Raw genomic sequence first — 17,493 nt, forward strand, 5'->3', positions numbered from 1 at the left:
ACCTTAGCCAGCGACCCATGAGAAGTTCGGAGGGGCTTCTCCCTGTTGTGGCACTGGGTGTGATGTGCTGAATTAGCAAATAGTGGTCAACCCATGTTTGCCAATCTCCCGGGACCATCCCAGAGAGGGCTTCTTTTGCAATCTCACCATTCTCTCCATCTGACCATTGGAGGCCGGATGGAGTGGCGCGATCAGGGCATGCCTGATTCCCTGAGCTGCTAGGAAGGTCTCAAATTGCATGGCCGTGAATTGGGGCCCGTTGTCAGAGACCAAGACGTCGGGCAGGCCGTGCGTGGAGAAAAGTCTCCATAGCACCTTGATGACTGCTTCTGCCGCAGTGGAGTTCATCAGGACTACCTCTAACCATTTCGAGTAGGCGTCCACAACTACGAGAAATGTCTGGCCGTGAACAGGGCCAGCAAAATCAATGTGCACCCTAGACCATGGTGCTTGAGGTCGCTCCCACTCCTTAGCGGGTGCCTCTGGGGGAGCTGGTCTGGACTCCTGGCACGGTGTGCAGGTAGCCACCCATTCTTCGATCTCCCTGTCCATGTTAGGCCACCACACGTAACTCCTAGCCAAAGACTTCATCCTAACAATTCTAGGATGCCCTACGTTTAAAGCCTCTAATACTGCAATGCGCAGTTTGGGTGGAACAATGACCCAGTCCCCCCACACTAAACAGCCATTTACAACCAATAACTCATTTGGCAAAATACATTTTGAAATAAGCCCCAACAGGCCCCTTGGGCCACCCCCTCCACACCCAGTTCAAAATTTGTTTGATGGTGGAGTCCTTTGCAGAATGATGGGCAAACTCACTAAACAAGATAGGCCCAGTTTCAAGGCAGTCAATAAGGAGGACTGGCATCTCGGAGGTAGGGTCAGCGAGAAGTTCAGGCAGTGGGCAGCAGTTTAGAGCGTCAGCGTGCCCCAAAGTGGAGCCCGGTTGATGGATGAGACGGTAGGAGTAGGCAGCTAGGAAAATGGTCTATCTGGTCATGCGAGGTAATCATGACACTGGGGTAGATCGGTCCCCAGCCAGTAAGCCCAACAACGTCTTGTGTCTGTAACCAGTTCAAAGTCCTGGCCATATAGGTACTCAGGGAACCACTTTACTCCGGCCACTGCATCCAAAGCCTCACGGTCCAGCTGGCTGTAGTTCCGCTCTGCGGCAGACAAGGTCCTGGAGTAAAATGCAATGGGGGCTTCAGTACCGTTGGGCATGCGGTGGCTGAGGATGGCGCCAACGCTGAACAGGTAAATGTCACAGGTCAGCACCAACGGCAGGGTCTGGCTGTATTGTACCAGGAAAGAGTCCGCCAACAGGAGGCATTTTACTGTGGCAAATGCAGCAGCCTTGGCTCTGCCCCAGGACCACTTCATGTTCTTAGCCAAGAGACGGTGTAAGGGCTCAGCAATGGTGGCTTTCTATTTAAGAAAGATTCTGTAGAAATTAAGGAGCCTGAGGAACGCCTGCAGCTGGGTTTGATCGCGAGGTGTGGGGGTGTCCTGAATTGCTTTAATTTTTTGTGTGGTTGGGTGAATCCCAGAGCCATCCATTAGGTACGCTAAGAATTCAACCCTTGGCATGTTAATTTGGCATTTCTCTTCTTTGAGATGGAGGCCTTTGTCTCTAATTCGAGCCAAAACTGTTTGTACATATTTGAAAAGTTGCGCCTCATTTGCAGCCGATACCAAGATGTCGTCAAAAGCCATTTCATGACGCTTTGGAACAGTCTAGGGGCTATACTAGCGCCGAATTGCAGGCGGTGACATTTGAATACACCCCTGTGCGTCAAATGGTTTGGGCCTCTGTTGTAGTGCCATCTACAGGCAATTGTTGATATGCCTGTGCCATGTCCAATTTTGCGAAAAAATTTCTGGGGCCTAATGAATGAAGGAGGTGCTGTACAATGGGTACAGGGTACGCGCTTTGCTGTAGCGCTTTATTTATTGTGCACTTGCAGTCTGCACACATGCGGACAGACCCATCAGATTTGACAGGTGTCACTATAGAGGTCTCCCAGCGCGCATGATCGATCAGGTCTAGGATTCCCTGGCCTACGAGTTTGTCAATTTCCCTGTCAATGTTTGGGCGGAGAGCAAAAGGTACTCTCCTGGGTTTTAGCCTTATTGGGGCTATGTTGGGGTCCAAACTAAAGGAAATTGGAGTCCCCACGTACTTACACAGACCGATGCCAAAGACGTCCTCGAACTCCTTAAAGATGGCTTCAGCGCCATCGTCTTTCAAGCAGTTGATACCAGTCACTTCTAGGTCCAGGGCTTGGAACCAATCTAGCCCTAGGAGCCTCTGCAGGTTGCCGCTGACCACTGTCACTGGGAGTTTCCCACTGAACTGCTTGAACTTCACCTGGAAGGTGCCTTGGCCCACGATGGGAAACCCGGTTTCCCTGGTAATCGCATAGGCGGATGTCAGGGGTGCGAATATGCTGCTTCTTTAGGCTAGGGATAGCCTGCTTTAGGGTAGACCACGGCATGATAGTCAGTGATGACCTCGTGTCGATTTCTATCTCACATGGAGAGTCCTCGATGAGGACTGTGACCTTCAGCTTTTTTGGCCACCTAGTGCGGACTTGGCCAATCAACGTATGGTAGGTGACTCTATTGTCGCCCTCTGAGCGCCATGGTGGCTTCTGCCAGGCCCCTTGGTTGGGCTCTGTTGGTGGTTTGGTGCGCTTCTAGGCTGCCAGGCAGTGGCAGGGAATTCGCTCCGGCACACCTTGGCGATGTGCCCCTTTTGCTCACAGCGCTGGGAGGTTGCGTCGCAGAAACAGCAAGCCGATCTGGCATGGTCTCCGCAGCTAGCGCAAGGCGGGAGACGCGGTTTGAATTTGTGCACTGTCTGGGTGCGGCTACTACGCATGCAGCAGCTGTCATCTTCTTCGCCTTCTGAGGTCTCGGGCTCTGCAGCCTCACGATGTACGCATTTACTCTTTCACGCGTCTTGTGGAGCGCTTTGGCGCTGCAGAGTCTCAGTAGATTTGACAGCTGATTCGGACGCCCTGGCTTCATCCAAGGCAATCTGCAGAGTGAGATTAGATTTAGCGAGTAACCTCCTCTGTAGGTTATGTCCCGTACGGCGCAAATTATGTGGTCCAGAATCAGCTCGTCTCGGAATTCGCAGTACGCTGCGGCCTTGCAAAGTGCCGCAACATACTCATTAATCGACTCGACCTCTTTCTGGTTCCTGATGTTAAACACATCCTGGCGAATGTGCCTGGATGGCTGGGGGGCATAGTGAGTCCTTAGTGTCTGCTGAAGCACGGACCAGGCGACTGATTGTAGCAGTGTCAGCTCAGAGAAGTCTTTTGTCTTCTCGAACACTTCCCAGCCACAGTATCCGAGGAACATGTTCTTCTTGCGGCCTTCAGAAAGGCCCATGAGGTCGTTTGCCTCGAGGAAGCAGTCAAATCGTAGCATGTATGACTCCCAGTGCTCGGTGACTGGGTCATACAGAGTTGGTGGGCATGCATGACCATTTTGTGTTCAGAGGGCGTTTTGAGTTTGCCGCTCAAAAATGGCTGCTCGAAGCCGTGCTGAACTATCTAACAATATAACTCCTAAATATTTAATTGGTTGAAGCTTCTTAGAGAGTAGTTTAATTTCATGTAATTGCCAGTGTTATAAGATTAACATTTAAGCAGTTGTTTGAAGATGCATCATCTACTAACTTGTTTTAATTTTAATAATAGAAGGTAGATACAGATTATTATCATCTTTTTTCTGTAATTAATTTGTGCAATCTTGTAAGCAATGGTGAATTTTGCATGTTGTTCTGAACTGAATCAACAATTCATTTCTCCCATAATGCAATTTATACTTTCATTACTGTATGTCGGCAACAAGTCGTATATGTTTAAAAGGATAGCTATTATCTTATCTGAAAATTAACATTTCTTATATAGAGAAATACTGGCAACATTCACATAAAATATGACTTTATAGTAACTGAACAGCAAGTCTGAATAATGTAGCGTATATATTACTGAAAACCTATCTGAATAAGAAAGATTTTTAATCAGAACCACTCTGCATAAATTCAGTGAAATTGCTTATACAAGACAAGACTTGAAACAGACATTGGAGTTGATTATGGTTAGGATCCTGCAACTTGGTCAGAACTATCAAAACCTTCAATCCTAGTCCAGCTTAAAAAAAATACTTCTTTGGATGCCCACACAGACCTGGTTGAGTAGCAAATAAGTTACCCACTCATTTTGCTTAAGTGTCTAATCTCTACACCAGTTCTGAGGAAAGAGCCTTATCATAATCACCAAACAATATGCTAAGCAAAAACACATGAAGCAGCTAAGGGAAAGTGTGCAGAGGTCTTTATTAAATAGAAAACAGGTGCTGTAGTTGTCAGCCTTATAATGCCCCATTTACCCCCAAGTCAAAAGGTTACTGAACTAATAGTTGCCTTGTGGTAATCGAGGAAAACTAAGTTACTCTGTGTAGCTAGACATCTGGGACATATTTTATATCCTTGCAATATATGCTTCAGTTTCAATTAAAGTGAGGCTTTGGCACATTTATTAATTTTTTTATGTTTATTCTATAAGGGACCCACTGACCTCACTTTACTATTTTTTCCAAATGAAAAAAACAGAACAATACTGAGAGCTAGAGGTCAACATCAGTCACCACAGCAGAATTTACATTTGTTTTCTCTCAAAACTCAAATTATATATTCATTTAAAATGGAAGTAGTTAGTAAATCACTTATGATTTAATCTAATTTACACTATGCAGAAAACACTCAACTGAGAAAAATATTGTTAAGTCTGCTTTGAAAAACAGCCCACTGCCAAACAATTCTTTATAAATCTTTCCATTAAATATTGTGCTACATATCTATGGGCCTACAGTCATTTTACATAGAAATTATTCATTAACATTTAATTTCTATATTTAAAATGTACCATTTAATGTAGATGCTTAATCACCCATATTTATTTGGCCTCAATAGTTCAATTTAAAAGTGTTTGGAATTTTATAAAGTGATTCAGATGGCCAATATTAAGTATTGATATAGTTCAAAACAGTTTTTATTTATAAAATTATTGTTACTGTCCTCATTTTTTATACAGACAGTGAAAGATTGATTTATTATTTAGTAAACAAATAAGACAAGTCCTTTAAATACTATCAGGATTTTCTTAAGCAAAAGTAAATTAAGAATACACACACACACACTTACATACAGATACATGTACACATATAAATATTAATCAGACAGAAGAGTAAGTAGTCTAATTTAAAGAGATTTTAGTTATAAACTTTTCTAAAAATACAAAACATAGATAATGAAATATGCCTAAATCCTAAAAAAAATCCTCCAAAATTGATAGCAGATCCACATTTATCAGAGGAAAATGTTTTTGTGTTAAAGCTCACTATGCTATAGGGTTGACCTTCATGATAAATCATGTGTTGTACTGCTAAGCATTTTGTAATGAAAACAGCACATATGGCTTTGCATGGAAGAAATTTAGGTGTGATATTATTTCATGATTGCAGCTGTTATCAAAATCATTAAAATACATAGAGAAAAAAACTATCATCATGTATTTGCTAAATGTGAAATAATAAAGATATTCAGAGGTTCATCTTTCAAAACACGTACCTTAATTGTTCAGAGTAAACTAATCACAGTAAATTTTCCTACATGTCAAATGTTTTCTGGCTGCCAGCCTAAAATTCCTGTAGTGATATAGAACTGTATGTCTCTACTAGCAACAAAGGTCAAAGGCATATATTAAGATACAGGGTTTTTTCCCCACTGCTCTTCAAAAAACCGTTGATGGTTTATTAAAAGCGTACGTGAACATTTATGAAGGTCAGCATTTTCTGCATTTAAATTGAACACGTTAGAATAATCTGAATATTTCACTCCCTCAGTATCTTCATTTTAAAAGTTCTTAAAAGACATTTATCTTGCTGCACTTTTCCCCCCCATAAGCCAGCCCTGCCAACTAACATCACGGGTCTCTTTCTTACAAGGTCATTCTAATTTCCTCTCTATGCCTCTTCCTTCTTCTCCAGGGACAGCCTTGCAGTCCTATTGCTTGCTTCAATAACCAGTATTAACTAGCTGTTATTTACTGTGGTGGAAATTCTCAGCCCAAACAGCAACCTAGGAACTGAGCAACATTCTCAACATCTGAAAGAGCAACCAGTCCCTTAGACTGATGCTGGGCCACACAATGCCAATCTCGAATCTATCGATAAGAGGGAGAAGAGAATTGTGGTTATTTAAATATCTTACAGAGTGCAACACGCATCAAAACACTCTTCTACCAAGTAATTCTCAGAAAATTACAGATGGCAACAGACCAGCTTCAAACAGTATGGTGTTTCTATTTTTACAACACTCCTCCCACCTGGAAGTACAGCCCTATTTGAAATACTCCAGAGAGGACAATTTTTTGTCCTTCAAAAACAATTGTCACTGCACTTTTCTTCACAACAGCTATCAAGTTCCAGACAAGCTGAAATATATTTGTTCTTGAAAGAAAGGTTAAAAAAAATGGTCCAGCTCTGGACAAAAACATGATGTGGTGGGGGAGGAAGGAAGGGAGGGAAAGAGATGGAAAGGTTTATAGATCTCTATACCTCTATAACACACACACACACCATGGCATATAACACACACACACACCATGTTTAAGATGGTAAACAGCTCTGCACTACAAAACATTCCTGTTCCTTTTTAACTGTCTGTAAGAGGAGTGTTGTGTCTACTTTCTCCCATCCCTAGGTACCAGGTGCCAGGAAAGATAATTACCTTGTCATCTCTGTCATCCTCTTCTTCCTCGTCCTCTAATATGTCCTCCACTACCTGCAGGCATAAAGAGTAGCAATCATCAAGAGCTTAAAAGGAAATATTTGTTTCTTTAACCATTTTGCAGTTTAAAGTTTTTTTAATGTGCAAAAAATGTATATTTGGTTAATTTAGAAACAAAGCTTTAATATACTTTATAACGTATTACCAAGCATATACAAAAGTAAAGAGCTCCATTTTTAACCCTCCTATGTACTCTGACTGCTACCAACTGGTTAGGTCAAAGAATGCCAAATTTTAACTGTAATTACTCCAAAATAATTTAATCTTTGTTCAAATTAAACACAATCCCTACTAGGTACTTTACAATCTATGATTAATCAAAAGCAGAGAAGATTTTGAGAGCTTCTAAACTCCTCAACCTGGCTGTACAAAAAGAGGTAAGCAGAAGTTTAGAAGTTCACTTCTCCTTAATTCTTTTTTCTTCTTAATTTTGCAGGAATACAATTAATGTTGCAAAAAATGGTGAAACAATTCGTGAGCTCATGTTTCAAAACCTCAGCCTTTTGTATTTGCATCAATGCAGGATACAAATATATGAATCATAGGATTGTATCATGACATTTTGTTGTTTACTGCTGCCTTTCCTCCTATTAACACCTATGCGTATTTTATCAATTCATATTCAGAGCAAACCTGAACATTTGTTACTGGATTTAGTTCAACCAGATGCAATTGCAACTTCTAAAAGTTCTACAGTCCTTAAAGCCAATAAACCTTTAGAGAAAGATGATGGAGACTGATGACATTGATATAAAAAAATTAACTGTTGTCTTTGAATAAATTAAATGAATTTCCTATTTCTTTGAAATGAGATTAATTGAATACATTTGCATTAGGTACATTGACCATCTAGAGAATTTTCAGTGAGGGTCAGTTAAAATCACCCTGGTGATAGAGACATAACTCAAAAATGAGAGAATATTAACCCATATAATTTTGTCTCGTCCTATTGAAGTCTTGTTCTGTGCTGACTTCAACCAAGTTAGTTATACAGCTCTGAATCCCATTATCTGTTTTATGTTAAGGAGACATACATTTTCTTGGCTATATCCTATTATTAAAATATCAGGAACTGTGGATTTGTGGATCATGAAGACTGGCTAAAAGGATTGCTGTACAACCCTGGAAGGAAAAATCTACTACAATATTTGATTTTCAGCAACAGAATGCTGATATTTGTTTGTTAACATTTAAATATATTTTCCCAACAACACAGCAAGGAAAAGGGAACTTAAGAAATATTATTGAAATGCTTGGAGTTGTTCTTTTTATTTCCACCATCCCTGCTTTTACACTTTTTTTAAAGTTATGCCTAATAATTTTCAGGTTTATGGATCCTTAAATGTTGTTGCATGTAATGTGTTTTCTTCTGTTATGCAATTTAGGATTTTAAATGCTGTGTGTGTGTGTGTGTCTAGAATGACAAGATTGCTGGTAAAGTATTGCAATTTTCATTGTGTGTGCAACAAATACAGATCCATCTTGCACTTCTAGATGCTGGCTTTTCGTTGGAGATCGCCTGCCTTGCTTGCATCTCGCTGTTTCCCTTTTCAAATGACCTAGCTCAGGGAAAGCAATGGAATACAGCTGACACCACTTAATGGGTCAACATTCTTTACATCCAGCTATGGAAAAAATTACCGTAGTTAGTCCCCATTTAACAACCACAATTGGGACTGGCAACCTGGTTATTAAATGAAGCGGTCACTAACTGAAACTGTACAACTGTACTTCAGCTTTCCTTTGCTTTGCAGACCTGCATGCAAGAATTGGGTGTAAGGTTATTTTTTTATCTCCATCGTAATTGTGATTGTTTACTGTTTGAGACAGGGAAGAACTACCTCTACTGAGTGTATTTTGGTTGCAGATGGCAAGGACAAAAAGTGGGGAAATGTAGGTTGATTTTAAGGTACCCTGAGAATTCATTGCAGATACATGAGCTACTCACATGACTGTACTCCCAAAACAAGTGGGTACAAAATAAGTCCTAATATATTAGCTTTTCATGTGTATTTTGGCAGCCTAATACATTCTGTTAAAAACATGACTTGATATATTAATTTAAAATGTACATTTTCATTTTAGCAATGTTTTTTCCAATATTCCACTATACTTCCCTTGGAAATTCAAAAGGGAAATTCAAAAGGCTCCATAGGTTGCTAGAGGTAAATGGATTTTAATGTAGCTCCTAGTTGTGGTAATGTTGGAGCAGGAATGAAATGTTTATATTTTACTATAAATACTAAAGCAGAATCTGGAAATGCTTCATGAATCCCAGGGCTTAAGTTAGGAAGCAGTCTATTACAAACAGTAACTTAAAACCTATGCTATTAGGTGAGAAACCAATAGCCCCTTCTGTTATCTTTGGTTCTACTTTCTGTTCAAATAATGTGTGTGCCATAGAAAACAATCATGTGGAAGTTTTAGATCACAATTTTTGCATGTTAAGTGTCTATTTTATTCCATAGTTACCTGTTCTATTTAGATTTGTTTTCCAATTTTTGCTGGCCATTCTCAGTCTTTTGGATCTATCATGTAACATAACATTTGAATAATTCATATAAATATATAACAGGATAAACTTTCATAAAATGGCTAGATTTCTTCCATTAAAAAAAATTGCTGTCTGCATTTCACAACCTAATAGTATTAATCAAACAAAGGAAAGCACCAGGGAAATCAGAAAGCTCTAATGCAAGCAGTTAAAAGTGACATGACCTTCTGTAATGTCACTTGTCACCGCTGTATATGCCACATAAGAGGGGAAGCTACTTAACGACCTGATTTCAGGGGTAGATCCATGTTTAATATATGAATACAGATGACAATTAGGAGACTGTGAAAGTTGACTCCATATTGTGTGTGTGTGTGTGTGTGAATTCTTTATTATGATTTCTCTTTAATCTCACATTGCACATTGTAGTTCATGAATTTCACTGTATTTACAAAACTATTTGTTTTATAGTGTTTGGATTGTACACTACCATCCTCCCCCAAACTTCCAATCAAGCTATTTTTATATAACAAAAATACAGATTAGGCATCTGGCAACATAACTTATAAGCAGAGTCTTCACTTTCTCCCCTTTTTTCTCCTATTCTTTGAATCAACAATAAGAACAGAACTGCATCCCAAATCAACATCTATATTCTATAAACTATTAAAGGCATTTGGGTAGAATCTGGAGTTGATTTACATTCTTCCCAGTTCTCTCTGTACAATCAAAGCACAATATGTTTTTGCCTATCAGTTGATTTACAGTGCTTGTATGTAATTATAAAATAAAATGATTAAATGTGCACAGTTTAAACAGAATATATAAAACTTCTCAGATGATTTTAGGTCATGTAGTTTAGGCCAAACTGAATATTCTCACATTTCATACGCTCATTGACAATACACTAATTAGTTTATATGGTCATTTTCACAACATAGTCATTAGATGAATCCAAGTTTAAACATTTTCTGAAAGCTGATCCAGTTGTATATTCAAAAGTTATGGCACTTGATAATCTATAAAACTAAAATGCCCAACAATAATTTGAAAGCAATTCTTAATAGTTCAAGTAATTACAGAATAGGGATGCGGTAGTTCAGTGGGTAAGACGCTGAGCTGGTTGATCAGAAAGGTCGGCAGTTCAGCTGTTTGAATTCCTACCGCTGCGTAACAGAGTGAGCTCCTGTTACTTGTCCCAGCTCCTGCCAACCTAGCAGTTCAAAAGCATGTAAAATGCAAGTAGAAAAATAGGAACCACCTTTGGTGGGAAGGTAACAGCGTTCCTTGCGTCTTCGGCATTTATTCATGCCGGCTTTCTATTCATGCCAGCGCTGTCTTCGGATAGCGCTGGCTCTTTGCCTTAGAAATGGAGATGAGCACTGCCCCCTAGAGTTGGGAATGACTAGCACATATGTGCAACCTTTACTTTACCTAACTACAGAATAAAATGGACTTTTAAAATGCAAACACCATGATATAAAGTTTCTATATAACACTATTACCTGAACAGCACAATTTGAACGGAAAGAGAGAACCAAAGAAAAGAGAAAGGGAGATTGGCTCCCCACTTCTTAGAGGTTTAAATTGATTATATGAACAGACTTTTTCCTAAATTAGCTCATGTAATTCATGAAACACGAATTCTTCAATTTTAAGCAAATACCTTTCATGGGCCTAATAATTCATGCATTACAAATCATATACAAGTAGTTCTTGCTTAATTATCCTAAATGAATGTGACAACTCTGCCTCTAAGTCAAACAGTCGCTAAGTGGGAAATAAGGGGGTTGTGATTATGCACTCCTGCTGAAAAGAGATAAGACTGCACACCTTCAGCTTTTGTTTGCATCTTAACAACTGCTCCAATCTTTGGAATGTTCAAAAGCCCATGCTTACTGACCTATACACATTGAAAGCAATCTAATTGCACCAGCAGCTGGGGACTGGAAGCTACAGGTGCGCTACCCAAACAGTTTACAGTCCTCTCTTGAAATCCCCTCCACAACCTCTCTGCTCTGCAGAAGGAGGAGGGGGGAGGGGAAAAAAGCAAGCAAATTCTGTAGGCAATCTGTCCTTTGCAAGACTCCTTCTCCCTCTATGCACAAAGCTGAGATATTGGAGGGGGATTGCAAAAGAGTAAGCTTTTGCTCTTGTGCACATAAAAAGCAATATGTTTGCACTGTTGGGATCTGTAGGTGTGCTACACAAACAGCTTACAGCACTTTCTTGAAATATCTTCCTCTCCAATCTCTCTGTTCAGGGAGGATGGGAAAGGGGAAAAAAGCAAGCAATTTCTGTAAGCAATCTCTCCTTTGCCTGACCCTTTCCCTGTTGCCAGTACGATTGCATTGCTTTCTATCTCAGAAAAACAAACAGCTTGCTCTCTTGATATCCCTTTCCAATCTACATGCTCTGGAAAGAGGGGGGGGAGGCTGATTTTTTTTTGGGGGGGGGGGGAGAACAAAGGCATAGGTCAATGCATATTGATTATAATGCAATCACATGACTGAGGGAAGTCATCTTGGATATGGTCAGAAATTGGCCATAAAGTAATTTTTCAGCATCATTGTAACTTGAATGGTCACTGAATGAGTAGCTGGTAAGCAAGGACACAAAACACACATTATTACATTTAATAAAATAATATCTGTCTGTCTGTCTGTCTGTCTGTCTGTCTGTCTGTCTGTCTGCTCTTCTTAATCAGCTTAGATTCTATTGCAATGAAGTGAAGCCTTATATAAATCATTAAACAGTTAAACTTTGGTCTATCTAAGAGTTCTAAACTTTTTGCAGAAATAACCCTCAAGATTCAGATTTATTTAACCTTTAGATTATAAATAAATGCTAAAATAAGCACATTTTAGATGACATGCAGTTTACTAAGTGAAATCCTAACCTGATATTTAAATACTTCAGTAGAAATTTTGATTTAATCAGTTGAATATATTTCTTATACAAAGCATTGAAAAGATGCTATTTATTTTGTTACCACTATAAATTTAACATAAGAATATCTGGTACCTTGGTATTTGAGTTTATAATGACAGAAAGAGGTTGTCTGGTTGTCATAAAGGCTAGTGAATAAAACTCTTTATGATTATGTTTTGCACCTGTACAAGCTATGTGGGGCATCTTATGTTTTTCCAGTGGCATAATGTGAAGGTCATATTTGATCTCCCAATCATGAACAAAACATCAGGAGTCAGATAAGCTCTTGCTCTATGGCTGGAAGTGGAATCTATGACATCTCTTTAACTATCAATCCTACCACCATCCCTAATACATCCTGGGTGGGGATGATATGATTTTCAGTCTGACTTCTGGAGAATCAGAGGGTTTTTTCCACTGTTCTCATAATTTCTGGTGTGTGAACTAATGTATGTAAATCAAGCAGCCTACATGACATAGATACAGAGGGACGCAGTGGCTCAGTGGTTAAGACACTGAGCTTGTCGATCAGAAAGGTCGGCAGTTGAGCGGTCGAATTCCTAGTGCTGAGTAACAGAGTGAACTCCTGTTACTTGTCCCAACTTCTGCCAACCTAGCAGTTTGAAAGCACGTAAAAAATGCAAGTAGAAAAATAGAAACCACCGCTTTATGCACCTTCGGCGTTTAGTCATACCGGCCACATGACCAGAGAGACGTCTTCGGACAGCATCGGCTCTTCGGCTTTAAATGGAGATGAGCACCGCCCCCTAGAGTCAGGAATGAGTAGCACATATGTGCAAGGGGAACCTTCACCTTTATTGAGATACAGTGCATGAATAGGACTTCAAAATATGCTATACTATAGCACAATGTATGTGTAAAGAGTAAATGAAATCAAACTGGGTGTACCTGTCATAATCAGATAGGAACTTGACTAAGCCATTGATTATATAGAATCACAGATGTGGAAGTTAACTAGCCCTTACTTAGTGCACGTTTTCCTAAGTGTTCTTTTACTTTCCCCTTTATGTATCCTGGGTTGTATCACCCATGGTTGCTTCCTAGAGCTTTGCCTCTCTTCTGAGAGAAGACAAATGTAAAACATAGTTACAATATTTTGCTTTCTTGATATCATCCATTTCCCACTTCCTCTCTGTAAGAGATGTACAGTCTCTTTTCCTCTTATTTTGTTTCTGCTGCATACCCAATTAAGCCTTTTTATTATTTGGGATATTTTTCCAAGCCTCTGCATATTCTAGCCTTTACGTTTTACTGACACAGTCCCTATAGTTTCTGATAACTGCTTTATATTCTTATTTGGTTATGTTCCCCTACTAACATTTTTGGTTTGTTTTGCAGCATTTTAGCAAACTGTGGGATTCCATACTGTTTTCTTCATACATCCACCATTTTTATTTGATATTGTTCACAATCTTCGTTCAAATAATTTTATATCTCATCTTACCCTGTATTGCTGTAGTATTTCACGTCATTGGCTCTGGATTCATTACAATCTGCTCTTTTGAAATCCAATGCACAAGTCTGACGCTTGTCTATTTCCCCTCCCCTTGATATCATGAATTCAAGGATAATGTAGTCATCTCCTCCCAACATTCCAGTTACCTTATCAAACATTCTTAACAAGATTTCCAGGTTCTAACTTATTCATTCTGTGCAAGCATGTGCTTTTTGTCTAACCACGACACCTCTTCCCTTTCTGCCAGATCTGTTCTTTTTGAATAAATGCCATCTGTGTCATTTCACCAAGTTTCTGTGATGCTCATCACATTATATATATCCTCCTTTGTTAAGAGTTCCAAATTCTCTATATTTGCCATACATTGTGTGCATTGCTGTAGGAACATCTGAAATGGTGGTGGTACCCCTGCTGGCTTTATTGCTATAGTTTCCTGCCAATGATCCCTCTCTGCCTATATACTTCTCCTTTTGTTTCTTGTTGGCCCCAGTCCTTGGAAGTGTATTCAGTTCTTGACTTTTGTAAAAGTTCTTTCATTCTGGTTTAATGGGCCCCTGATCAAATTAGTGAGATGCCAAAAATACCCACCACAGTCTTTGTAGCTTCCCTTTTGCCAAAATGCCTTTGTGTGGCTGTGTAGCCTATGGTGAAAAAACATAAAACTTTCTCAGGAGCACCACCTTGACAGACCCTCCTATTCACTTCCAGGATTCTGAAGTTTTAGTTCCTTTCAGCAGGGAATTATCCATCATCAGGTAATTACCAACCATCATGAAATATCTGCTCTTCCACCAATTAGTTCTTGTGTTTCTTTGAATCATGGAGATCTGTGAGTCTTTCACTGTGTTCTGTGAAGTTATGGTTGGCAAAGGTTGCCCAGATAGCTGTGGGCTATCTACTAGAGGGAAAGAGTACAATAACAATTATTGAGCTCCATCAACACTGTATATCTCATAATCCTCTTTTCCAGATCACATGCTTTCAATTCTCTTCTGCTTTGCATTCTCTGGGATTCACTTCCCTTTTCTGTCTCTCTGAAGAATTTTGCCTGTTTTATCCAGGACGTCTCACTTTCCCTGGTGGCTGTAACGTAGAAACTCTGTACTAAAACCTTGCACTTATAGCAGTTTGTATTATTTTAGGTAGAAGGATAAGTATTGTGCATATCTCAAAAGATCATCACAGCACTTTCTCTGCTGTTATATTGTTTGGAATCTCTCATCCTCAATCCTCCTGCCAAACTTCCGCACAAAACCTCTCACCCATTTTCTTGCCTTAATCACAAGATTCCCGGAAGCTACTTGTCTGGAAAGATGTTATACTACAAGTGATCAAGAAACTGTGATTATTAAGTAACAGGGATATTCTATTAGCACCATCTTTTGAAATGTTGCATTTACTTGCCCTTAATGTTTATTAGTTTGTTAAGGGGAATTAAGACTATAACAATCTTGGAAAAACAACATATTCCTTAGCCTTGTTTCTTGCCTCCTATACTCTCACAATAATCAAGTCTTTATTGAAAGATAATCTTTTGTGATAATGCTCATAGTATTCTATAGATATTGTCTCTAAACATGGTGGTACTATGTAACAATAATTGCTAAACAGTAATTCCATCAATGTGAACAGATTAAAGAAACAGAATTAATTTTGGCACGTTCTCATGATTTACTAAGAAACTATCAGATGAAGATAATACAAAATGCAAGTTTCTTTTGCCATGCTCATTTTTTGCTGCCACTAGGCAGGAAACAAAACTAGGTAACCTGGGAGAACAAAAGCAGGAAGGGTCTTTGTTTGTTTGTTTTGTGGAGGGAGGAATCTTGCCAATCTAGCAGGCTAGCATTGTGCTGAAAATCTGATGATAAATATGTGCTTGGAACTAAACTTCTCCTTTTTTAAGTTTGTGAAAAAACAAGTTCTTCTCTATAATACACCAGGGAAAATTATGTGTGAAAAAAATGAATTTTTCTGGATTGCTTCTTGAAGAAAAATAAGGGGGTCAAAACGTGGAAAAGAATTCCGGGAGTTGAAGTCCACAAGTCTTAAAGTTGCCAAGTTTGGACACCCCTGGCTCTAGTTGCTCAAAGAAAGGGCAGTAGTCCTCAATACTAAAAGCAGTGCCAGAATTCTAAGCTCTGTGGAACTTAGCTGAAGGCAATGAGAATACCTTGCATACATTCAAGATGAATTTTGGCTATCTTAAGAACTTTTTATTGTAAATTCATTGTATGTTCCTTCTCTGAGAGAATTAGCACGGTGCAATGGTTAAAATGCTGGACTAACAGAAAAAAGATTCAAGCTGCAGTTCTTCCTTAAGCCTGTCCATCCTTTAAACCTTCAGACACTGAAATAAGACCTTGAAAAAACGTTCCACTCCCAAGATTTTTTGTTAACAAATATACACTAAATATATGCTTTAAAGGACTTACAGTATCATGTGGCTGATTATCCTTTCCTGATATGACCAAGAGGTAATTCCACACCAACACCAGCAACAAGATCAGTGGAATCATGTACAGCTCAAAATTCCATGTTACAATAAGGAAAACCTGGAACCAAGAAAAAGATTATTTATCTTCAGTTATCCTGCAATAAAATAATGGAATACATATGAGGGAAGCCTCCTTTGCTATTCAAATTGTGCACTTTCCTGTTGCAGAAGATTGGGAAATTTTGAGGATATGGGGAAAGTACAGGCATGGAAGAAAGACTATATATCTATTTACAATGATGTTACAATCAGCTTTGTTCACAGAAATAAACTACTTAATTCTACTTTAATGTACAAAACATTGAAAAAAACAGGTATTTCAAATCTCAAACCACACTTATTCTTAATCACTCAGCTAAATATGGCACAATAAAATTTCAATTTAACAGAATATTCAGGGGAAGGAGTGTATCTTAAATCTGAACATCTGTTAAAATTTATGTCATTTGTGTCAAAGTTCTTTTTTATTATTAAGCAATTGACTTAAATGGCATCATTTGCAGAGAAGTCAGAATTTAAAGGGCGGACATAGGGCTGAAACATAAAACATTTGCCCATTGTATCTGAAGTTTGTTAGATAAATATCCATTAAATCAAAGCTTAATAATAATAATAATAATAATAATAATAATAATAATAATAATAATAATAATAATAATAATAATAATAATAATAATAATAATAATAATAATAATAATAAATTTAAATTTATTAGCCGCTCCCTTTCCAGACAGGACTCGGGGCGGCGTACAGTGGAGCATATAAAACATATACAACACATAAACATACATATATACAGGACATACATACACATAAGAGTCATATCATATGAGCAGCTATACAAATATGATAAATAAAAGAAAAGTTATTGTAATTCTGTTTCTACAGAATGCCAAACAATTAATTCAAGGCAAAGAAACTAATATCATTTCTTACACAAGAAGTGAAATAACAGTTAATCTACTACCACAAAAAATATAACCATTTTCATCTCTTTACATTCAACTCAGAAGTTTGTTTTATTTTGAAGAAATAAAAGTTTACGTGTCCCTTGTTTATAGCCATGTAGACTCCTTGAGGGGAAAAGTTTCAAAGCTTTGACTATGCATATAAGAAAGTTTTTTAGTACCGTCAACATGAATGCTAATAACCTATCAATACTTTTTCTAACAAAAAATATTCCAAATGAATAGTCTTATTCATAAATATACTTTGGCAATGTA

At 38.6% G+C, this 17,493-nt stretch overlaps 1 protein-coding gene across 2 annotated transcripts in view; it reads right to left on the reverse strand.

Moving 5' to 3' along the window:
- Nucleotides 1-17,493, reverse strand: part of MCTP1 (multiple C2 and transmembrane domain containing 1) — a 140,986-nt gene that overhangs the window by 25,564 nt on the left and 97,929 nt on the right. The window contains exons 16-17 of one of the 2 annotated variants that reach the window (XM_081944916.1): nt 16,209-16,328; nt 6,812-6,865 (exon numbers count right to left, since the gene is read on the reverse strand). In XM_081944916.1, coding sequence (XP_081801042.1) covers nt 6,812-6,865; nt 16,209-16,328 — 174 coding nt within the window. Of the gene's footprint in view, nt 1-6,811; nt 6,866-13,705; nt 14,857-16,208; nt 16,329-17,493 lie in introns of those variants that run through there. The other variant, XM_081944917.1, reaches the window with a different exon arrangement.

The sequence above is a fragment of the Natrix helvetica genome, assembly GCF_964273705.1.
Source record: "Natrix helvetica genome assembly, chromosome: 2".
NCBI classification, from domain to species: domain Eukaryota; kingdom Metazoa; phylum Chordata; class Lepidosauria; order Squamata; family Natricidae; genus Natrix; species Natrix helvetica.